This window comes from Anser anser, assembly GCF_964211835.1.
Source record: "Anser anser genome assembly, chromosome: 12".
Lineage (NCBI taxonomy): Eukaryota > Metazoa > Chordata > Aves > Anseriformes > Anatidae > Anser > Anser anser.
In genome coordinates, this window is record NC_139733.1 from 23,568,908 (window position 1) to 23,593,742 (window position 24,835).

Here is a 24,835-nt window from a genome sequence, read left to right on the forward strand (position 1 = left end):
CAAACGAACAGACCGACGGGAGCGCTGAAAGGCCGCCCCCGGCCCGCGCGCCCCGTCAGGCGGCCGCGGCCCCGCCCCGGCTCCTCCCGGCACGTCAGCGGCGGGGGCGGGCGGGCGGCGGGAGGAAGCGCCCAGAAAAGCCGCCCCCGGCCGCCTCCCGGGCCCCCCCGGCCGCCGCCGCCGATGGCCGAAGGCGGTGCGAGGGGCCGCCAGGAGCTGGCCCCGCGGCGGGCGGCCCGGGCCCCGCCATCGCCCTACGTGCACAGCATGCCGGCCTGGGTGCTGGAGGACTTCTGCCACAAGATGGACTGCCTGGGCGACCACGACTGGATGCGCTTCGGTGAGCGGGGCCGCCGCTCGGCTCCGGTCCCGCCCGGCCTTCCGCAGCCTGCGCCGGCCGCCCCGGGCCGCTCTAAGCCCGGCCCGGCGGCTCCCGGGGCCGCGCAGCCCCCGCGGGCGCCAGGGGAGCCGGGGCTCGGCCGGCCCCGGTCGCTGTGGCGGTGCCGCTGCGGGGGGGGAGGCGCCGAGGCGGCCGCGGGCCGCGTGCGGCGGGGCCGGGCCGTGTGCCCCGGGCTCGGGCCGCGCGGGGTCGGCGCTAGCGAGGCCACCCCCGCTGCCCGGAGGAGCCGCGTTTCCCCGCGGCTGGGTCTGGCGGGACCGGGCACCCGGTGACCCGGCCGTGCTCGGTGACGGGGCAGGGCGGCACCCAGACCTCGCGTCTGTTCGGGGAGAGCCGCACCGGGAGCCCACCCTGGGCGTGCTTCGGGGCCGGGTGTTAGAGCGAAGGGACGCTGAGGGGGCGATGGGCTGGAAAGCGTGATGAGGTTGTCTTTTCGGGGCTCCCTTATATCTTTTTTTTTTTTTCCTTCCTGTAACACTCAAAGGAATAAAAATAGCATCTTACTTCCAGGAAATGAATTTTCCTCAGGTCCGCGTAGGTAATTGATGGTCATCCTTTTAGAAGTGCGTAAATGGGGGAAAAAAAACAACGCGTGTGTGGATCACACCTTGCCTTTCTGTTTGCACTTGCTTGTTTTCTCTACCTTTTTACACAAATACATTATCTCCCGCTAGCTTCCTACGTGATAACTGATCAGACAGAGCTACGGAAGATCAAGTGCATGGAGAAGACGGGGATCAGCATAACCAGAGAGCTCATGTGGTGGTGGGGAGTGAGGCTGGCGACCGTACAGCAGCTCCTGGACCTCCTGCAAGGACTGCAGCTCTACCGGGCGGCACAGGTCATCCTGGACTGTGAGTAGGGCCCCGCGGGCACTCCGTGCTTTGTGCCACAGCACCCAGACCCAGCCCAGTAACAACCTCTTGCTAGCTGAAGAAGCTTTTGCGGGAAACCTCAGACCCAAATTCTAAAATTTCTGTACTGATTCTTAATTTCTACTCTTGCAAATAAAACTTGTAGTGGGTAAGCAAGAGGCGACACAGAGGAGGAATCACTGGTTCCTCTAGTTCATCTTCCCACCTTTGTAATGTCCCTCTTGGATGCTTCAAGAGCTGCCAGAGGGAGACTGGCTATGCCCTGAATGAAGGGTAGCTCTTTAATGCATCAGGCAGGGTTTTACAACAGAGTTTAATTATGAATGTGTTAATTTTTCATACATTCTTGTTTCGCAGTGAAACTTTGTCATTATACGCTGTCAACAAGGTCAGGGTAGAAAAACGTATTGTCAGTTTGCTTTCCTGCACCGTGAGAAGAAAAGTTAGAAAAAGGCTTATCGATGACCTAATTTGCTATTCTTCTCACCTTTCACCAGTTTGCTGTATTTCAGACTTATCTTTCCTGAAGTAGGATGATCAGAGTTTGAACACAGCATGCCTAATTAGGGTAAACCATTGCCTTGTAGAAATCAAGGCAGTTTTAAATACAATTTCCCTTTCTGGTTTTCTCCATTGAAAGTTATGTTGAAATTGCAGCTATCCATGTGCACGAGCCAAATAGTACCACAATTCGGTTCTGTCACGAAGTCTGTTAAACCCTGGCTAACACACTCAGCCTTCCTGTCCTGAGCTGTCCGCACAAGCTGAGAGCGGACCGCGCTCCCCTCTTCATACACGTTCCTACTCCAAATCCACCTTCTTGGTAATCAGGTGTTTGTGTGAGTTTTGCCAGATCTCCAGGGAGAATTATTAGGAAGAAAAATAAGATTTTTGTTAGGTGGCCAAAAATGCTTAGAGAAATGCTGTGGGAAAAGGACAAAGCTCGTGAGTGCGTACGCTTGAATGAGACAGAAAACATGCCGGAGCACCGCCTGCTTTTCGCGTTCTGTGACAGGGAGGCCGCCAGCTCCACGGCTGCTGGGGTTGCATCACGAGCTGCTGTTGCGAAACAGCAGCCTGCCTCCCCAGGGCAGGGCCACCGACAGTCAGCGGCACAGCTGGCACTTGCTGCGCAGCAGCTAGAGGCATTTCTCATGGAAATTCCGGTAATGCGTTGTGGTTTTCTTGCCTCAGCATTTCTTTATATAGCATTGCTGTTTTTCTGTAGGTTTCTGGCATTAGCGTGACTTTTAACCCTCATTTTGGGACAGCAAAGAATATCTTTAACAAGGGTATTCTAAATTTCTGTTTCTTGAAGATGAATGTTAAATAGTACAGCACAAATGGACTTCAAGTAAATTCTGTTTCTATAAATCAAAAACTACCACAGGGTGATGCTCGGTTATTATAGTTGATTTTGGCGTCACGCCTATGTCAGCCTTTTGATTCAGCAGACCCACTTCTGACTGAATTCAGTCACATCATTCAGCTTAGGAGATGGGAACAATTCCTCCTTGCTCTTCTGCAGAGCAACCCAGAGCTACAGGAAAGTGAATTTCCATCTGCTTTAATTAGTGTGTCAGTAATCCAATTGTTAATTTAGTCACAGTGACTGTGACTTTGAGGGTCCAGTCTGAATGGACAGGACTGAAAACATATTTTTCATCTATTTTTTATTTTTATTTATTTACACCGAATAAATTTGATCTAGGTATCACCAAAGCAGTAAGCCTGGCTCCCCCCAAATGGTATTTTTGTGGATTCTTTGGAGTAGCCAGTGACCTCTGTGATGCGGTAACTTTTTTTGCTCTGTGCCTGTCGAGTATTTCATGCAGTCGGTTCCTAGTCTAGAAAGAGTTTCCGGGGGCTTTTACATAACACGGTACAACCAGCCACACCTTAAACACTCATCAGTTACAGCCCAAAGCTTCTTGCCCTGCCAGAGTGCAGTCTGGGGCTCACCTTTGTTTACAGCTGGCTTATTTCAGTGTATTCCTCAGCAGAGTCCATTGGCACTTCTGTAATCCCACTTTGTGTGTTGTGGCTAAATAAAAAAAAGTCTGCATTCACCTCCAGAGAAACGTAAAAACGGAAACTTAAAGGCTGCTGACTGTTTTATCACTAGGTAATAGCAGTAACTACTCTCAAGATAGAAACTATGTCGTGGAAAGTCTGCTTTTTGTTCAGTTAGGTGTGATGTTACACTTTCCCACGTGGGTTAATTTTGCCCTTTTGTGGGGAAAAACAAAAAACAAGATGCTGTTTTTACTCAAGGTGTAGTGGGTTTTCTCTTCTTTTACAGGCCTTTAAAATAAGACCCCATGAGCAGGTTGCAGACTGAGGTTAGTTCAGCACATTGCCCGCTGTTTGCACAAGAACCAAGTAACATTTTTCTCTCTAGTTATGTAAACTGCAAAGAATCAGGCTTCCAAGCCAAGAGCAGCTTCCAGTAACACCACCTTGAAAGATACGGATACAGTGCAAACAGAGGTAATCGTTGTAACTGCGGAGAAACATTCATCATCCTTCTGTTTGTCTGACTGGCTTTTCTTTTAAGTGGTACGTAAATACCACAGTGGCTTGCACAATATGCACCTGACTTCAGCACCCGGTAGAGGAAGGGCTTATCTGCTTTCTCTTGTGCTGCTGTGATTTACTTCTAATTTGTCTGTTCCACCCCCCCCACCCCCCGCTTTAAGCTTTCTTAAAATGTTTCTGAGACTTTTTAGACTTCACTTGACACAGGCAGCAAAAAGTGAGGGGTTTCCCCCTGTTAAAAGTAAAACCCGATCAACTTCCTGCAGGTTGGAGGAGTACGTGTCATGACTTCTACAGGAAAGCTTGCGTTCTAAAAACTGTAGTTTTCTGATGGAAATAAACAGGGGTCTTTATAATTGTCTCTGCGGGCTAGCTAGGATTGCAGGAACGCAAATATTATGAAGTTATGGTAGGAAATGGACATATCCAATCTAGCTCATGAAGACACTGCACTGATAAAACAGGTATCTGACATCCCTTTGTTTTTCTGATTCCTTCTGTGACAATGGATGAACTACAAAATTGGACTGTTCCAGCCAGGACATTGCAAGGAGCTAGAAGGGGCTTTGGTTTGATTCTGAATTCCGTAGGGCAATATGAAGGTTACATGAAGAGGTTTTTGAGAAAGCGGAAGAGACGGATCTTTTGGACTGATCCATTTTTAGTTATGTTTCTGGATGATCAAGATTCACTTTTGCCCCAAATCAATTCAACTGCAATGCATTACAAAACTACAATGAAATTAACTTTTTTTTTAATGACTTAGTGTTCTCTTATGTTGAGGTCCATCACAAAACTTCATATTAATTTAAGTGGCAGAAAGCCTGGATAATTTGGTGGTTCTACCGTGTGGAAGTAGCTAGTGTTTTCTGGCTTTAACCCAATGCGGACATTCCCCTGCGCTGAGTCAAACAGAAGCTCCTTGTACCGGCATCTTTTCAGGTTCAGCCAAATCTTTTAAGTCTTTACCCTTGACTTCTGCTTTTATATCTGTATCTGAATATTCTTACTCAGGTGGTGCCTCTCAAGCAGCAGTGATGAAGTACTCATTGCTTGTTCTTTTGGCCACTTCAGGAAACTAGTTGGTCCCAACTCCAGCAGTTCTTATGTCACCATAACTATGCAGTCTGACTTACAAGAATCAGACGCACCGCCCAGGTAGATGTTTTGCTGGCAGATTATTAGCAGAAGAGTTCTTCCTCCCTTCGACAATTTCTTGCACCACTCTAGTCCCACTTCTGGATGTCCATAATAATTTTTTCCTATCTTAGTTCTTTAGTTTCAGTGGTGACCTGTTTGTCTGATGTAAAGGAAGTTGCAAAATTCATGAAAAACCCTGAAAAATACGTTCAAAGAGGGAAGTGATTTTAATTTTAGAGACTTCTAGGTGAAAAGTTTGAACTAACGGCCTGCGGACTGGTTGATACTTAGTAATTTCAAAAACCCCAAGAGTTTGCGATCTCATAGCTTTCTGGCACAGGAACAGAGAACCATTACTGACTTTTCTCGAGTGTCAGTTTGGCTACCTGCTTTCGTTCAAACCTCTGTTCATAGGTGATGTTGAAGAGCAACGATGCAAACTCCAGACAGAAGTCAAAGGAAAAAGCATACCTGACAAAAACATGCCCACTTCTACCATAACTGCTCTTCATACACCACTACTGCTCAAACTTCAGGACACTGCAGCTGTCACGCCTCGCCTTTTCCTAAACTTCGGGTCTACTGAAACTTGTTTATGAGAAGCGCAAATAGTAAATGAAACATACTGCTTCTTTCCTTCTTGAGTTCATGGTCTGAACTTTTGGGTAGACCTGTGCGGTATCAAGAGTTGGACTTGATGATCCTTAAGGGTCCCTTCCAACTCAGGATATTCTATGATTCTATGATTCTTGTTTCAGATAGTCCTAATGCTTTGTACATTTAAAAAAAAAAAAAAAGAACAAAAAGCTATTGCTTGATTTCAAATGCAAACAAAGCCTGCGGCTTTTGCTTCCCATATATACTATGTTTAAGATAAAATGCTGATAGAACAGCGTGACAAAAAAACCAACTTGTGTACTTGTGCTTATTCTCTTTCTTATCAAGAGAAAAGATTAACTTTTAATTTTAAGTAAATGATAAATATGTTGCTGATAAAAGATTCCAGGTAGAAACAAGAGTTTAGAATTATAACCAGGAAAATGTGGTTATTAGGCAGTAGAAAGTTCTTGTATCATCTCTAGTGCACACTCAGCATTCCCAAACTCCTTTTCCACCTCAGTTTTAAATGTCTTCCCGGGTGGGAATTCAGATGCTTCTTCAGGAGATTTTGACAGCTTTGTATATCAGAGCATCTTGAATTTTTTTTTACTTTTATTTTGTTCTTGTTCTAACTGTAGCCTAATTTAATTTTAGTAATTCTGTCTTAGATGTGCATCTTCATGTACTCTTCAAGTACCTGTAAGATGAAAGCATCTTTGTATTTCTCTTAATGAGACTTCAAGGTTGCCTTTTTAGGCCTGATTCTGAGATTTGGCCAACCTGTATACAGTGTAGGATCTTCTAGAGCTGTAGTGAGTCAATAATTTGGCCATTCATTTTTCCTTATGTATCAACTAGTTTTGACCTTTGACCATTTGTATGTTTTCCCTCAATTGTATACAGTTTGTTATTTTTCTGTTCATAAGTGAAAAACTGATTCCTTACTGAAATAAATTCTGTATAGGTGTTTTCTAAGAATGAGCTTGTTCATGACATTAAAACCACACAATTGAAAGTAGTCCCGAAGTGTTTAACTGACTAAAACCAATGCAATTCTGTCAAACTCTCAGTACCATGACAATTAGCAAAGAACTAGATGTCTTCTTTAGGCTGTGAGATAGGTGTGGTCTGAGATCACTGGCTGAAGGATGTTACATGGAAAATGACGAAATAAATATGCTCTTGGTAATTCCTTATTCTAAGAGACTATTTTGCATAGTCCTCACTGATGTATATTTCAAGTTATTACTTGCTGTTAATTTTAGTAGGAGTAGTTAATGTCATGAATATGGTCTGAATTGAAATGCCAATACTATTGAAGCAATTTAACAATAAATGCAAGGTTTATAATGTTAATTTGAATTTATAAACCATTCTCCTAACTGATTAGAGACAGACTTTATTCTCTCTGCTACTCTTCACCTTTCCTTTGTTCTCCTTTGCAGGGATATCACCCTCTAGTATTACCAGCTCTGAAAAAGAAGAGCTGGTAGAGCCACCTAAACAGGAGAACATATCTTTAACTCCTACAGAAAACAAAAATAAAGAGAGAGAAAATGAGATAAGCTTGTTGCCATCGCCAGACTCTTCACAGCTGAGAATATCTCCAGCATGTAGTAAGTGAAATAATAGATTCTGATTTGCTTTGACACTGGAATGATTGTATACACAAGACAAGACTGCTTCCCTTTCGCTTTCAGTACAGTATAAATGAATATATTGCTGTTCAAAGTGGTCACACTTCTGAATATTTGCCTTTTGCCTACTGCTGCTGTCTCCTGAGCTGTTTATTCCTAACTTTAGCACATGGCCTCCTGTTCTTCCTTCCTATAGCTCTCCTGGCTTTGAGAGATGCTGGCTATATCTGTTCTGTGGGATCTCAAGAGCACGTTTCCCAGGCGCGTGTCTCGTCCCATCCTGGCTCCATGCTAAGACTAGATCTATGCGTACGCTTCATGCCCTGTGTCCCTCTGTCAATGCAAAACGAATCTGGGCCAGAAGAGAGCCCTGCACGCGTCAACAGGCCGCTCTGTCTGGGAGAGGGAGCAGAACCACGCGATGTACTGACAAGAGCATCTGCCTGGCAGTATAGACGTCGGCTCTGGAAGCTCCACGTCCCTGAGCCAGGACTGTAGAGATCTTCATGGTCATCTCACAAAGAGGAACCAGGAAAATAGTTCCGTATCCTCACACGGGATTTCACGTTTTGACAGCTTGTCATAGATTATACCTGGTTACGAAATGCAACAAAATATCCCACACCCTCATAATTAGTCACAGGCTGTGGTATTACAAAAATGTGTATTTTCAATGCTGGTGATTCAATTTCAGATGCTGTTTCTGAAGGAGCCTTGTATTCACTTCCTTCACCACCACCTCCTCCAAGAGACCTTTTGAGATCCTTACAGTCAAATCCTCCTGTCTCATCAAGTGTGAAGGTAAATCCCTTCAGTACACATTGCTTATAATTATGCCAATTCCCTTTATGACATTGTTTTTTTCAAGTAAAAGTTTATTCCTCAACTTGTATAAAATACTGATCTACTGAATAAGTGGGTCCTTATTACAATATGTTTAGACTGAATATAATACTAATGCTTCAGTTGGATTACTTATTGTTTACCTCACTTTTTGTTTTTATTTTTTGCCAGTGAGGGATTAAAATTAAGAGTACTGCACAGCTGAGCATGGATAACATGCCCACAAATAGCAATTCTGAAGGAATTTCCTGTATAGATTTTGTGGCAGACATAACATCTCTGGTGTGATCATAGGACAGTGCAGTATAAACAACTGACTAATCAGAATGCCATACATTTAGTTTAAGTTTATGCTTAAAATGTGCTTTCTGCTCAAAACTGGGCTAGTGTCAAATTTAGGTCAGGTTGTCCAGAGCCTTGTCTAGCTGAAAAATGAAAATCTCTAAGGATGGAGATTCTACTGTTTCTCTGAGGTCCTGTTCCAGAGCTCAGCCATCTCATTGTGAACTGTTTTTCTCATGTTCCTGGTGATTTCAGCATACAGCATCCTGTTCTTTCTCCATGTAGCTCTCGTCTTCGAGGCAGTCTAGCTAGATCTGTCCTGTGAGCTCTCAGAGTGTTTCCCAGATCCATGTGCATACTTTGGCCCCATCCTGGCTCTGCGTTGGCTTCTTTTTTTGTGTGTCATTTCGTTTGACTTTAAAAAAAAAAAAAGAAAAAAAAATTCTGCTTTAAGACTTCTAACTCTTCCAGAAGAGCGTGGTTTTAGAGTGAGTACCAGACAGGAGAAAATTGCTACAAAGAATGCAGTAGTTCCAGAGTTCCTTGAGAAGGGAGTTCATGCCTTGTTTTCTAAAGTCTGGAGACATTAAGTCTGTGAAAGCTGTATGATGATCTGTAGGCTATAGTGGAGTTCTCATAATAAATGGCGTTAACACTGATCATACTGGATGCAACTGACCATTTTGCAGCTGATGCCAGATGCTTCAGATGTAGTTGTGAACTTCCTACCAGAACAAAATGCACTACAGCGTGAGGGACACTCCTTTCTGATCCAGTCATTTCTTACTATATGCCCCAGCCCTAAAGATTAATGTTTTCTGCAGCTTAAGCTAATGTCATTTCAGATAAACACATGGACTTTTAAACAAAGCTAAATATGTTTTTTTGGGAAAGGTAGAAATGCAAACTGGTAACTGTTCTCAAGTCTCTTCTACTGTGCAAAATATTTAGATCAGCAAAATAAATCAACACAGATATTACGAAGGGAAACTATTGAGGGGTTGCACAGTACCTTTCACGATTTCTTTCAACAACCACAATGCTCACTTAGCCCATGGAGAAGAAAATACAATGCCTGAACGAGAAGGAAAAAGCATACAAATTTTCATGAGATGAACTTGTTTCTTCTTCAAATGTGTAGCCCTGCAGCTCTTCAAGTCCTCAGCAGGAGACGATGACTGATCTCCCCAGCGGGAGTCTTTTGTGGACCCAGAGGGAAGTTACTAATGCCACAAATGGTTTCAGTGACAAGAGTAGAATTTGTGAAGGTACTTTTGCAGATGTCTACAAAGGTCAGAGGCACAACATGGTATATGTCATCAAAAGATTGAAAGAGGCAAGTACTCCACTTTTTTTTTTTCCTTTGAAGGAGGTGTTTTATGAGAAATTCTTGAACATTAGCAGTTGTCTTAACATTCTGTGGTCAGGGAACAAGAACTGCTATACAAGAGGAGAAGTAAAAGAGAAATAACATAAGTAAACCTAGATGCAGCAAGCACGTATAAGAGAGATTTTACTCACGTGGGTAGATCTATTCACTTCATCTGCAGTAGCTACCTTCATCAATAATTAGATTAAAGGTGTCTTCACATCAGTTCTTTTTCTATTTTTCAATTGTCTGTGACACAAAATTGTCATCGGTGTCCTGCCTGTTTTCTAAAGTAGTTTGTCATGTGGAGATTAAAAGACCTGTGTAAATGCAGCACCTGAATAATTACCATCACGATTCTACTGCATGTTTTCATTTTTCAGATGGAATGCACAAACCCAAATTCCACCCAAAGATTTTTTCATACAGAAGTACAGATTTGCTTTCGGTGAGTGGTTGACTTTCAAAGGCAGTCTGTGCATGTGGTGTGTTGCTGGTGTGTTTGGCCTGACTTCGTGTGTGTATCTCCCAGGCACTGGCCTGTACTGGGGACAGTGGAGTTATGCACTGCCTTTGTGGGAGCCCTGGGGAAACAGCACGCCTGCCAGTGATGCTGCAGTTCCCTGCTGAGTAAGCAGCCCCTTGCCAGTCCTTGAGACTGTGAGGGGTGGTGCCTCCTGGTGCCCTCTGGTTGCTCAGAACAGAGCTGTGCTATCATCCTCTCCTCTGCTGCTAGGTTAGCCTTCTGCAGGCCCACTCAGGGCCATTCTGTGCTTCCAGCAGCAAGACAAAATGTAATTTACAACGGCCTTGAATTTAGGAATTTATTGCAGCTGAAGAATGCATTTTTTGTTGTTGTTTGCAAATCGTTGTTGCTCTGTGCCTGCAGGTGTTGTCATGTCAACATTTTGCAGCTGCTGGGTTTCTCAGTAGAATCTGATTTGCACTGTCTGATTTATCCATACCTGCCTAATGGATCACTACAAAACCAACTTCAGTGTCAAGTAAGCAAATAACATGGGTCTGTTACCTGTCTGTTGTTACAAGTCCTGTCCTGTTACTGTATGAAAAGCAATTAAATCTCTTTCACTTCTAAGAACCATCCAAAACGTACCCAGATAAGTTGCCTGTAAGTATGAAAAGGCTCTTTAGTTTTTCTACAGCATAGCAGATCAGGTCAACAGAAAGTTTCTCCTTTGCAGCCTTCAGATTTTTGAAATAATACCTAATCTGCAAAGTGTGCCTATCCACATTGTAATATTAGTATCTTCATGGAGAATCCACTGTCATTTTTGCTGACATAACGTTCTGCGATGTTTTACAAGGCCTTAAGAGAGAGCAGTTTGAGATGTTCATACCTATTGAATGAGTATTTGCAGAGGAGGTCATAAGACACAAACATCAGAAAAACAATCCACCAAAGCCAGTAGTATGCCTCCATAGTGGACAGTACTTGATGTATTTTGAAGAAGCATGATTTTTGCTGTGTCTTTATCTCAGTGTGTCACACGGCAGACAAAATGTGCAGCACAATGTGTAAGAGTAGGTTCCTTTCTGGGCCTAGAATCATCAGTTTCTGCCTTGGATGAAACTTTTCATGTAGGTCAGCAGCAGATCTGCTTATGATTGCAGGGGGACTAAAACAGTCTTTGGCTTGCAAAACTTCTACTGCCTTGTAGGTTTTCATTCTAAAAAAAAAAAATAAAAATACCATTTTTTTTCCTTACTTTGCAGGATAATTCTTCTCCCCTGACCTGGGAGATGCGAATTAGCATTTCCAGAGGACTCCTCCGAGCTGTAGAGTATTTACACAATTCTGGAATTCTTCACGGCAATATCAAAAGGTGGGGGGTTGGCATATCAGCGCATCCTTGTTCACCAGGATTTCTTTGACAATAGTGGCTGAAAGCTTATGTAATTTTGAAATCCGTTTGCAATGCTCCCTCTTGTTCTGCAGGGTGTTTAATCTGTTCGTGTTTAATTTGTCTCTTATCTAAATGATGGAAGTCTATTCTTTTGAAATAATTTTGAGTGTTCTTTCTTCTCCCTTTCTGCAGTCTTTATCCTTTCATTATTACACAGCGGGCCAAACGCTGGGAATTTTCCCCCTCAGGGCTTGCCTTAAATTTAAAAGTGTAAAATTGTAATTTTTGACATCGAGTTAAAGCAATTACTTGACCAGTATGGTTATTTGTCTGTCTTAATCACAGCTCAAATGTCTTGTTGGATGAAAACTATACACCAAAGCTTGGACATTCAGGTCTGCGATTGTATTCTGCTGATAAAAAATCAGAGTGTACTATGATGAAAACCAAAGTCCTGCAAGCTTCTCTTACTTATCTGCCAGAAGATTTTATCAGGCATGGGCAGTTAACAGAAAAAGTTGACATATTTGCCTGCGGTGTGGTATGTTGCCTTTCTTCATGTTCTGTTGTGGTTTTTTGATGTTTATAGACAGGAAAAGAGATGTATGAGCATGCTCCCCATATAGTTGTTTTTTCCTGCAATTTCCTATCATCATTGCTAACTATAATGCATTGAAATTATGTTTTTAATTATGTTCACATTCCAAATATACTTGATTATGCGGCAAAGTGAGGTGAATCTTTTGAACAACAAAATTGTTACAGGTTGCAAAAAAAAAAATACTGCTTATAGTTTTTTAAAAAAATAAAGATTTTAGTTAAATTCTCAGAAGTCTTACAGACTTGCCACATCAACTACTACAAACTGTTGGCTTTAGAGGTAGATCTAACCTGTCATAAAGATTGCCCAAATCTGGCATTATTAAGCTGTGTGAAGTGAAACCAGTAATTTCCAAGTGTTCTGGTAGTTCAATATTCCTGTACTTATAGAACTCACTTGTAAAAACAGAATTTATTCTGAACAAATTGTTTTGTCTGTCAAATGTATTTTCTAGGTCTTAGCAGAAATACTGACAGGGATTAAGGCGCTGGATGAAGGAAGACATCCTATTTATCTGGTAAGGATAAGGAGACACTCCTTCTGGTTTACCATCTTGTTACATGAGGGGAAAACGGTAGTATTCTTACTTATCATTTCCAAACAGTTTAGTAATGTTCAAACAGGTTCAGAAAACAAAGGATCTTAGGTTTCTGATTTCTTTAACAAATGTTTGAAAAAGTTGTCCAAAAATGCTGCTATATACAGTGTTGATTATTTTTCCTTCCTCTAGATTGGCATAAGCATAGAGCAGGTGGGTCTGTTTTAGTGAATTTGACATCAGACACGTGCAAAGAAAACCATTGGCCTTTTCTCTCCCATGAAAACAAATATTCCTGTCACTTGCTTAAATGGAGACTAATAAAGCTTTTAGATCTGTAAACCGGCCATGAAGAAATAATAACAACAAACAAATGGGAAGACTCATATTCCCAGTGATGCAGATATGTAATGTATCAGTAATGTATCTCTTTCCTTTGAACAGAAAGATATGATTGCAGATGAAATTAAAACAGCAAAAGAAACCTCATACCCCAAAGTCAAGAATTTTGAACAGCTAGCTGCCAAGGAAATATGCTGTAAATATCTAGACAGGAAAGCAGGACACTTGCTGGAAGAGGTTGCTATTGATTTTGCCTCAGCCATCTGCCTTTGTCTGAGAAAGAAGAATTCCAACATAGCAGAGGTAATTATGTTTAAAACATGACAAAGAGATTAATCTTCTTGACAGAAAGGTCTAAGGCTACAACATTCATGTCCAAGCTGTCTTTGAGATCCTTATTCAGATAAGAATCTGTGTAAGCAGGGGTACAGGGATTATTCTCCATTCACAGACTTTGTTGTTAAAAACAGGTGCTTGAAATTATGGAAATGGCCGAAAATAAATTAAGTGAGCATTACATCTGTGGAGGCAGCACTTCTGGATTTTCCATGAACACTCCAGAAGAAACTGATGATGAGACAACTAATCTCAGCACGGATGCGCCTTCTGCAGGGCAGAATAAAGAGGACAGTGCACAGCCAACAATCCTGACAAGTGCCAGTCAGTGCACGCCTTCAATAGGAGCTGTGTCACTTGACATTTACTGTGGACCGATGTCAAGGATCCCTTGTGAATCAGATGAATCAACGAATTTTATGTGGAATCCTAAAGACAGATCTACAGATGAGCTGTCTAACAACAGCTGTAACAATTCAGAAAATATCGCAACCTCTGATTCCAGGATAAAGGAGAAAAAAACTGCAAACGGACTCCGGGAAAGAAACGTGGCATGCATCAGAAGTGATGACAACTTAGAAATAGCTTCTACTGCACAGAGCACCTTTCAACAAAAAAATGCAGACCTTGATTCTTCATGTTCTTCACAAGGTAAATCTAGCTAAATGCGAAGGGTGGGTGCAGAACATTCAAGCATACGATCCTCAAGCTGTTTTGTAAAATCTGACTGTGCTCCTGTTGTGATAACCCAACTCTTTGTAAAAGTGCTCTGTATTATAATAGTAGGAACAACTTACGCTCTTCTCCAGAATTGCTTAGGCTTTTCTTCCCATTTATAAAAACCTTTCAGTACTACTTTTGTTATAACCAACTACTTGGTTATGATTTTACCCATAAATCTACAAAATGTTCTCTGTTTTTCTATCATTGTTCTAAACCAGGTTTTTTTATTTAAAATTACTGTCTATTCCTTAGACATAGATGCATTATTTTCTCAATATTTGGGCTGTTTTGTATTTCAGCATTAGCCAGAGAGACATCTTGGAAAATAAAGATAAATGACCAAAAAAAGAAGCTAATGGAAAATATTTTACTGTATGAAGAAGACAAATTAAACAGTTCTGAACTTTTTGAATCTTAAACTGGATGGATTTATTAGCAGTGACCAACTTTGAAGAAGAAAGAAGGACTGCCTCTTCATTAGAAAGATGGTAAAAGTATACCTTTCATGTAAGATTAAGTAGCAAGTTTGGATCGGAAACATCAGCCTTCTCCAAAGGAAACAAAAGTGAACCCACTGAGAAGAACCCAAAAACATCTTTTCTAAAGCAGATCTAAGCACAATGCTACTCTGTGAACAGAAATGCCTTCTTTCTTCTTGTTTGCATTATAAAAAGATATGGCAAACACAATTGCCAAAATAATTTAAGGTCATTTTGCAGTGTATTTCAGAAAGCATCCACATATAAAGTGTTTTATTAAAAAAAATTGGAGCCCTCAAATTGACAGGGCAAGTATTGATCAGCAATCTGTTCACAATACTCATTGTTCTCCCACTGTATACAGGGTTACAGAAATCTTTGAAGAGATTGAAAAAGATTTTAGTTTTCAAATGATCTACTTCATATAATTATAGTTCCACATACTGAAAAACACTGCATTATCAGAGGAAGGAATAGTTCTCAGATGTATTCTATATGATCCAATCTCAATTTGAATTGCACTGGAAATAGTTATAAGTAAATTAAGTTGTGTTAGTCTACTCTATGGGCTGCTGTAATATATTCATGTGACACCATTTGAAGTCTGAGTTTCACTGTCAGGAGCTATAAGACAGTGTTTAGTACTTCATAAGGGTATTTTTCAAAGTTATTTTATCTAAGCGTTCTTTAAAATGTTATTAAGGTTTCTCATTATTTCACAATTGTGAAATTGTGAACTGGTGACTTGTGTATTTTGGATAAGGAACAAAATTTTAATTTAAAATATCTTTATTTTGTCATAGGTCAGTTGAAATTTGATTATTTATTTTGGCAATGGGTAAAACAACCAGTGAAAGATGAGCTAGTAAGGGGACCTATTCATGTAGCTGCATTCACTAAGTATTCTCAGAGAAGAATCATTTTGTGTGTCTCTTGGCTTACCCAGCTACTGCAGCCTTGAGGTCAACCTCAGCAATCACTCTGAAAAGAGAAGGAAAAACAAAAACCAATCTTGTGTGCTGTCATACTTATTATCAAGTAAAAAGGCACTGACGAGAATGTCACTTTTATGACTGTTTATTTGTATTATTGCTTGCATTTTGTACTCTTTTGCAGTCTAGGAAAATGCAGGTTTATGATGAACAGAAAGAACTATCAGACCGTATAGCTCCGCGTACTGACCCGCGTCACTGCTGCCTCCTCAGCATAGCCAATAAGGCCTGAGGTACAGAAACGTCTAAAAACTTGTATCAGAATTCATGGAATCTTTTTTAAAAAGAAAAAAAAAAGGGGGGGGGTTCTTATCTTTACACGAAGGCCTCTGAGTAAGGCTTCATTCCTTCTGTATTTGTACAGTACCTCATTCGCTGGAGGTACTGTTATGAACTAGTAAGTGCTTTAACTAACGATCTGAGTATTAGAATTGTCTACACATTTATCAAGTGGATTTCTACACTAAAAGCTACTAAAATCTTTATATTTAAGTGCCATCAATGCTGTCTATATATTTTCCAGTGCCAGTTATTGGCTTTTATTTATTTTGCCTTATAAAAAGCAAGAAAAGGCTGGTACTGACATAAGAAACATTGAATATATTTGGATTGGTCGATAACTGCTTAATTCTGTTTGAGGTATAATTGAGATACCTCTGGAGCTCCTAAAACGTAGCCACAGAAAACAATATTAAATTTTCCTCCTTGTGAGGTAACACCTTGGGTCTCTTCAGGGAGGAAACACACCGAGACGTGCCCCGGAGCTGAATGGGAAACCTGACTTTTCTACAGGGAGAAAGCGAATTTCGACAAACGTGTCTAAAAGACTAAAGGTTTTGTTCCCCTTATACCACGGAGCAAAAATACTTAAGCTGTAAAAATAGTGACAAAATCCAGTTGTTATTCTGTTATTTTTAAAATACTCTGAGGTAATATATATCTTGTAGGGTTACAGAAGTATAATGTAACATATGTAATATACTGCATAGTCTTACAGTAATGATGCTCTGTTAAACACCTGCTGGCTATTCAATATGGTGTATGTTTTAGCCTCAACTTGGCAAGTTTATACTCTCAATAATATTTTGGAGAATTAAAAAAAAAAAAAGCCCTGTCTCTACATGCTGCTTTTGTGTGATTTATAGCACAGACAAAGGCCCTAGTCCAGCCTCCTGCAGTAACGTGTGTTCATGGGGAAGCGCCTCAACATCTTTGTTCGCACTTAATCATGAGCTCGCGCTTAATTGATGAGTCGCGTGCCTGGCGCTAATTAGTACGCGATTGCTGCCTCGCGTCTAAGCAGTTAGCGACGGCCCCACGGCGCTTCCCGCCCGGCCCGGCCCGGCCAATCGGTGCCAGGAGCCGCCGCGGGCCAGCCAATCGGCGCGGGGGCCCGGCCGCAGGTCCCGCCCCCGGGCTGTCTTTCTGAGGGGCGGCGGCCGGCGGGGCGCGGAGCGGGGCTGGCGGGCCTCCTCCGGGCCGCCTGAGGGGAGCCCGGTGCCCGCAGGAATGGAAGCGGGAATCGAGCAACGCCCTGCTCGCGTCCGCCGGGAGTGGTTACACCCGAAGGACGAGGCGTGCTCGGGTCTGGCAGGTGGCTCTGGCGCCCTCCTGCCGGCAGCGATCCGCGCCAACGCCAAACTTAGTCTTAACTGAAGCTTCTCCTAAACCTTACCGCTTAATAGCTACCTGTGTCTGAAAGCACAAAGCTTTAGTCATAGCCTTATAAAAACACACACACAATGAAATTACGTGGTGTCACTGCTCATCGTCAGTCAGGCCTGCAAAGCTCGTGTCAACAGCGACATTTCCAGCCTTGAGCGCAGTCACCGAAAACGAGCCCGGAAAGGCTCGGGGTGGGTCTGCGGAGCTGGGGGGGCCTGGGCCGCACGTCGTGAGGCGCGGCTGAGGGAGCTGGGGTTGTTCAGCCTGGAGAAGAGGAGGCTCAGGGCAGACCTTACTGTACTTTACAATTGCCTTAAAGGAGGTTGTAGCGAGGCGGGGATTGGGCTCTTCTCCCAAGCGCCAAGTGATAAGATGAAGGGAAATGGCCTCAAGTTGAACCAGGGGAAGTTTAGGTTGGATATTAGGGGAAATTTCTTCACTGAAACGGTTGTGAGGTGTTGGAAGAGGCTGCCCAGGGAAGTGGCTGAGTCACCGTCCCTGGAGGTCTTCAAAAAATGTACAGATGTAGAGCTTAGTGACATGCTTTAGCGGCAGACTTCAGAACTAGGTTAAAGGTTGGACCTGATGATCTTAGAGGGCTTTTCCAACCTGAATGATTCTATGATTCTATGATAAATGCAAGTGTAAATTCATCTTTCAGGTTTTACTCATCATTTCCTTTTTCTCTGGTTAATGACTCTTGGGAGGGCAATCTAACGTCATCTGTGACTTCTGGTGCTGTTCCCATCACTGCGATTTTAGTTATGGAGTAATACCTCTCCGTGGAAGTCTTTCAAATCTTCACTCACTGTTCTTGCAACAAACTGCAGTGAAGAGCATAATGGATTGAGAAAGGACTTCTCTTTACATAGGAAGCTGGTGTAAAAATCCTTTGTTGCAACAGAATCACTTTTTTTTTTTGCTTTGCTTACTGTATTTGTCTGCTTCCTGTAGACCATCAGGCTTTTGAAAAGGCAAATTTTTATCTGAAGTGAGGCCCTGAAATCATAACGTACATCGAGTTTGTGTATTTTGTTGGTCAAAATAAGTCATATGCTCTTTAACTATTTAACCCTAGTTTTGTTTGTATAATTCGATAACGTTGTCTGAATCTCACTGACCATCCCGTGATGTCTAACAATCAGCTAATATTAGCATATAAATAGACAAATTCTCATGTCTTTTACTCTGAGGTTAAGTGTGATGAGAGCAAAACTGTAGGGAATCTGACAGTGACAAAGTGTTTTGAAACTGATAGTATTCAAAGTGCACATTTTGCATTAAAAACAAACAAACAAAAATGGTTCCAGTGATTATTAGCTTAATTTCATGTGGAAACAGGTCACAGGTGATTTTAAGAAAATTTCCCTTAGCTTTTAAGCTTTTAACCTGCTAGTTGAATTTCCATAATTCTTCACAGTTGGCTAGAGAGCTCAGAAGTAGTTAACTCAGAAGAGAAATGTGCCGTCTTTGACCTCTCACTGCGAAGTCCTTTTCTCCGTTCTCCAGATCAGGTTGTAACGATCCCCATCCAATGCTTCGTTCTTACCTTTAGCCGTTGCTTTACTGCCGCCTGCAGCGATGTGGAACCATTCCTCAGCACTTTCCGGATCTCTCTGTGGGATTCGCTGCTTTGCTTACTTATTCTTCTGCCTCCAGAGGAAGAGAGACTGTAAAAAAATTCCGTTTGAACAGAGTAGTTGTAGGATCTGATGCTTCCTCTTTGCTTTCTAGGCAGATGAGCAAGTCAGACCTATTTTGTCCGTAAGAAAGCAGCGCATTACTAGGCTATGCTACCCTCTTGAGGTTGATGTTGTATTTGCAAAATAGAAAATATTGCACACATTTAGGTACAAAGAGTTTGTTTGTTTTGTTGTTGTTTGGCAACCTTACAATGTTCTGCTCAACAAGCTGGACAATTCTTGTTTGCCTTCGGGTGGAGTATGTAACACAAGACGGTGCTGGGGGCAGGAGAGGGATCACTTCATCTGGGCAATTAATTCTGCGTGAGGAAAACAAAGCACATCTAAGAACTGTCCGTTGCAGTTGTGTTTACCCTTATCACATTAGCTTGTTCAGGAGTACTTTGAAGAATGTCTTCAGGTGTGAAGTCCAAAAAATCTTCACGGATTCGTCAATCTCCATATGGGCATTCATTTAGGCTTTTTGGAAGCATGCAAATGCTTAGGTACAGAACAGAGTATGTGCTACAGTGGAGCATACTGGTGTATGCGCTTGTAGCACAAAAATTACCTTGTTTCCCTCTGATATTTAGCATTAGTATGGATATAGTTTGGAATCCAAGTAAGTTAACTGGAAATTATTAATTTATTTATTTTTAACTGGAAGAGATATTGGATAGTTTCCTTGATAATATCCATGTTAACACCTCCATTGACAATTTTGCAATTTGGCAACTGAAAGTTGATTCCATGTGCATCTAGTTTGCACAGTTTATTACATGAATTGTCTAATTTGGGATACTCTTAAAAATAACAAGTAATTGCAGTTTCAGCATTAGCTTTATTTTCTGTTATAGATGTGTACAGAAGCGTAAGAAGATGTTTCCATCAGTTCTAGAAGAGCTGCATATAGCTTTCAAGCATGTCATTTAGAATAATCACAGTAGTTACTAAGGAAAAGAGAAAATAAGCCTACACATCCGCCTGTGATTAACATTGCCCTGTACTATTTTTGGTTGTAGATCTTGTATTTTTACTTAAAAGTTCGTCCGTGTGATGTCTTTTTGTCGGGGCAAACTACTCAGGTTCATGTACTTCCTTCTTCTTAAAACCTGTGAAATCAGTAATAATTTCGTTTTAAAGTAAAATTTAAATCGGCTCATCAAGTGCTGTGGTTGTCCTTCAGCTTGCCTCAGTTTTTCACTGGAGTTTCTAAAAAGGAAAAAGACAGATTATTTTGAAAATTGTAGTATTCTTCTGAAAATCCTGTTTTGATAATCTGTCCAGAAGTGCCACAAGCGCTCAATAGAAGACAGAAGATAGGTGCCTTTCACACAGTTACGTTCTACACGGTCAGGTATGCACAGAACCATCTTATCTGTGTAAAGGCCATAGAAGTAGCCCTTCAAAAGGACTTCAGAGAAGAACAAAGAGAAGAGCTTGGGGCAGAATCTTGGGAAAGCAAGGTGAAAGAAGAAGCCTGAAGTGATTTGTAGTTGGAATGTGTAATACAGATATGAAGACTGACATAAACCTTAAAAGATTCGGAAAGGACAGCTTAATATAGATGAGTGCAAATAAAGAGAGAAAGGCTGTAAAAGTAAAAAAAAAAAAAAAAAAAATCAGCTTGTGGTGGGAGTTAGTCATTAGAACTTCATCAGTGAAACAGCTAGAGCTATTTTAGTTAATGATAAGATGCTGTTTTTGACGTGTTTTGGCATGAAAAATGTGAAGGTCATAGCTGAGAAAATGAGAAAATATGGAAATGCTGGGAATTGATGGCACTGGGGAAAAAAAAAAGAGAGAGATGGGTAGTGTAAGGAAAGAAGGCCTTCCCCTACTTCCTAACGTACTCTAATGTGATTGTTCAAAGCTCAATTAGCATTTTCTGCATTTTCTGAATATCAGATATTTTAGCGGTTCTCTCAGTGGTAACTTTTGCCCAATCACTTCTAAAATGCTGCTCTGATTGCTTTACATAACAAATTAGATGATATATATATATTATATATTATATATTATATATTTAAATCTCTGCTGCTTTTATGATTTGGTTGAAAGTACCTTTAGCATTTTCTTCAAGAATGTCCTGTAGCATCTTCTCCAATGTTTGTCCATATTCTTGATACTCTTCTTCTGTTATCTTGACACCAATTTCAAAGGGAACATTAAACTGTAAAAACATTAAAAGACAGAGTTTAACGGACAATTTTTGGACTAGGACACTGCAGGTTAAGTTTATTCATGTGCATGATGATACGCAAGAGGTATAAAAATGTTATCTATTCATTTAATAGTGCTGAGGCATGTAATCAGTATCTGACAAACACAGTATATGGCTGCTGCAGAGCAAACTGCACAGTAAACCAGAGAGAAAATGACAAGAAGCTTGTATTGCTATATATTAGCTCTGAAATGTAAGTGAATCCTTAACAGCAGATTGTGAGCTGTCTTAGTGCAGATAATTTTAAATTATTTCATACCATCAGTGCTAGCAGATTTCATGTGTCTTCCACTTGTCTTTCAAATTAAATCTGATAGTGGCTTTCACTTGTACTACCTCCTGTGACAGAAAGAGTATTCCCACCCCAGCCCCATCTCCTGAACCTGTATGTGGGCACAAATACGAACCTTGAGTTCAACACTGTTGTTGTCATCTTCTGCCCCTGTTTTATCTGTATCCCAAAAGCCTTCTGTGCCTCGACGATGTATTTTTGCTGTTGCTTTTGCTGGATCATTTTGTTGCTAGAAAGCAAGCAAAATAACATCCATGTAGACTTTCCATATTCAAACTACTCTGTAGTGGGGAATTAGAACTCATAATTAACACAGATACTGCAAATTAGGTAAAGGCATCATAGGCTTCTTTTAAAGTTAGGTGGATGTGTAGGTATATAATAACAGCACTACTACTGCTGCATTCGCTTTAACGGGGATTTGGTTTAACAAATTATTTAGTTTAACAAATTATTTAAATGGCTGCTTCGTCTTCAGTCGTTCTTTTTTTAAATGATTAATTCTTAGTGAGCGAGATTAGTGTATTCTCAAAGCATGAATTCTATGCTAATGGTTTGTTACAATAGTTCTCTGGAATAACTCCTTCCTCCTCCAGAAACTGTATCTTCTAAAACTTACTCCGAATGTTGTAAAGAATCTTGGCTTTAAGGAATTATGGACGAGGACAATTTTGAAAAAGTATTATTCAAAATTTTACCTGTATTTTTTTAAATTCAGGGCTTAAAAAACTAGAGCCAGCCAAAGCAGTTTCTGTCCAGAGGATGCTGAAAAGGAGAATTCCCAGCAGAGTGCCTCTGAGAAACATGGTTTTCTTCACCAGGCGGTGTGTCAAACCTGAAAACAGATTGAAAAATTAAACTTATTTTATAATCTCTGTATTTAATTGATTCCCAATTCGGTGAAAATATTTCTCCTGACTTGTATGACTTGAAATTATTTCTAAAAATGAATGTGTAAAGAAAACACATTTGTTTCATGCAAAAGGACAAGAAGAGATTACTACTTACAGTGATTTCTTCTGTAACTAAGTTGTAATAACTGGCGCAGATGGGTTAGCAGAGAGGAATTACACGGGGAAAACCAGCAGAAGTCAGAGATCGTCCGAAACGTCACTTGGTTAGTTTTGTAGCTTCACCAAACTGCTGCTTTCTGAAGCATTTTATATAGAGAGGAATATTTGTTCTGTGCCATGATATTTCTGGAAATGCAGTCTGATATGTACTTAAATTCCTTGGAAACTTGGCCAGCTTATAAGCTAACAAAATCAACAGAAAGGTGGAAACTGCATACATCTGTTGCTGTGTTTGGTTTTATTTATAATGAAACTGTGTAGGGAGTGGAGTGAGAGGTGTTTTTTTTTTTTTTTTTCTTCCCATGGCGTTAACATTGTTCTTTTTAAAAATTACTAGCTGTAATGTATATTTTTCAAAAAGGAAAAGCCCCAAAGCCTTTTTATTGTTGTCTGATACGCTGTAACTGGGTTCTGTTTTATCGAATTTTGTTGTCTTTTGCTGAAAGACTGGAACTGAAAATGATACCTAGGAAACATTGCTTCCATTACTTTAAAAATAAAATACTACATTTTAAAAACTTCAGTGAAGATTAGTAGTGATGGCTAAGGAATTGGGATTTTTGTTTAAACCTGAGGAACAGCAGGAATAAAGAAGGAATATATGGTAACGGGTGACAGATTTGCACCTTCTGTTGCTTGTATTCTAGCTAGACTTGAATGATGTGGCTAATTGGTGAGATTTATTTTACACTGCCGACCACAGACTTCCAGTAGCAGGGCCGAGGAAGGCTTAGGGAATGCATGAAGATGAGAAGACAAGGAGGACTTCAACTGAATCAGATTGGCTGTTGGAGGAAATTTAACGGGGAGCATCACTACCTGGAGCAACCACTGTATCTGTGCTCCGGCCGAAGCAGATGGTCTCTTTAGCACACCTGCAGGTTTGGACAATGACTTTTATCTGAGGATGCAGTTCTATTTTTTTTCATTTATTTTCTGCAAACGTGATTTAAGAAGTTCCCTCTTCCCACGTGTCATGTCACTGCCTCCAAGTTGGTAATTTCAAACACTGTGCAGTCATGTTGCAAATTAGGTTTATGGAACGGTCCAAGTATTAAAAGAAAGTCACTTCTGAAACATGCCCATGGCGTCAGCTGACTTGATAAAACCAAGGAAGCTGGTGATGGTAAGAGAGCTGCCAACAGGAGGAGGCGATGGACTTCTTAGCAAAGCTGCGATGCACTGCGAGGAGACACTGGTGCAGGAGAGAGCGTGTTGGCATTAATCAGACTGAGTAGCTACGTTTAACTTCCTCGGTATGAAACCTATGTTGAGTATGTACTTTTTGTCTTTTTCTTTTCCCGATACTTTGATCATTACTAAAAAACATTTTAATAGATTGCATTTTAAGCATGAAGGGATAAAAGGCAGAATTGGGCCTTCCTAAGCAGCATTAGCATTGAAACTCATAAAATGTAAGGTGAACTTTTAATGTGGTTTATCATGGAACCTAATGCCTCCATATGAAAACATTTCTTTTGTGTGCTTACCAAGTTAGTGCGCCTTTTTCATTAGAACGAAGTATAATAAAAGTTGACTAAGAATCAGGTTTTGATTTTGATTTTTTTTTTTTAATTGGAGGTAATGTGGTTGATTTCAAAACCGTTTCATCTTCACAGCAGTTAAACCAATGTAAAGCCTTCTTAGATGATCAGGTATTGCATACCAGAAAGTAGGGAATGGGTAAGATAGTGAGAATGTAAGGCAGCCTTTTCAGTTTAGCAGTTAAGACCTTAATAGAAATGGAAGATGAAAGAACATAGTGCTTTGCTGCGCAACTTCAAACCAAGCTGTTTGAATGCAATGTTGAACTTTTAGATGCTTTTTTTTGTGTGAAGGCTACAACACGTTTAAGAACAGAAATATTGCATACTGCTGTTGGTATATAGGAAGGTAATTCACTTCTGTGTTTTTGTTGGAGAAACTAGGGTATCATTTGGTTATTATAGATAGCTTCAGAAATAAGGTTTTTCTAGAAAAGGGGTACATCATCCTTGACTAAATGAAAATGAAGAGCATGCATTGGAACCACTACTTTGGAGAACAGGTACAAAGCATAAAGGAAAAATGTGACCTTTTAGTTAAGTGCTTTCCCTTTTGTGGGGTGTGAAGAGTGCTTCAGCTTTTAGCTGATAACGTACTGAAAACTGGTTTGTTTGAGCCTTACACACTTAACTGTTACGTGCCACTGCAATTCAGGCAAGAGAATAAAGTTTTGCCCTCAGTAAGACCTATTCCAGGAGGAGGTATCACTTGCCCTGACAGCTATATTCAAACATGTTTTCATTTTTTTCCTTCTTACAGAATGTACCGCTAGAGTCCAGTGGACTACTAACTTC

General features: G+C 41.0%; 2 protein-coding genes across 2 annotated transcripts; one reads left to right on the forward strand and one right to left on the reverse strand.

Moving 5' to 3' along the window:
* IRAK2 (interleukin 1 receptor associated kinase 2) lies at nucleotides 1-15,128 on the forward strand. Its single transcript, XM_083795506.1, has 13 exons — nucleotides 1-340; nucleotides 1,075-1,254; nucleotides 6,999-7,169; nucleotides 7,885-7,991; nucleotides 9,457-9,651; nucleotides 10,068-10,132; nucleotides 10,574-10,688; nucleotides 11,419-11,528; nucleotides 11,895-12,090; nucleotides 12,605-12,667; nucleotides 13,133-13,333; nucleotides 13,501-14,017; nucleotides 14,389-15,128. Exons 1-13 carry the CDS (start codon nucleotides 184-186, stop codon nucleotides 14,505-14,507), a joined length of 2,196 nt encoding a protein of 731 aa, XP_083651632.1. The 5' UTR covers nucleotides 1-183; the 3' UTR covers nucleotides 14,508-15,128.
* GHRL (ghrelin and obestatin prepropeptide) lies at nucleotides 14,848-24,829 on the reverse strand. The gene is made up of 4 exons (XM_083795529.1): nucleotides 22,122-24,829; nucleotides 21,539-21,652; nucleotides 20,972-21,080; nucleotides 14,848-20,119 (listed from the first exon to the last, which is right to left on the reverse strand). The coding sequence occupies exons 1-4, from the start codon at nucleotides 22,227-22,229 to the stop codon at nucleotides 20,100-20,102; spliced, it is 351 nt and encodes a 116-aa protein (XP_083651655.1). The 5' UTR covers nucleotides 22,230-24,829; the 3' UTR covers nucleotides 14,848-20,099.
* Nucleotides 24,830-24,835: the final 6 nt, after the last annotated feature.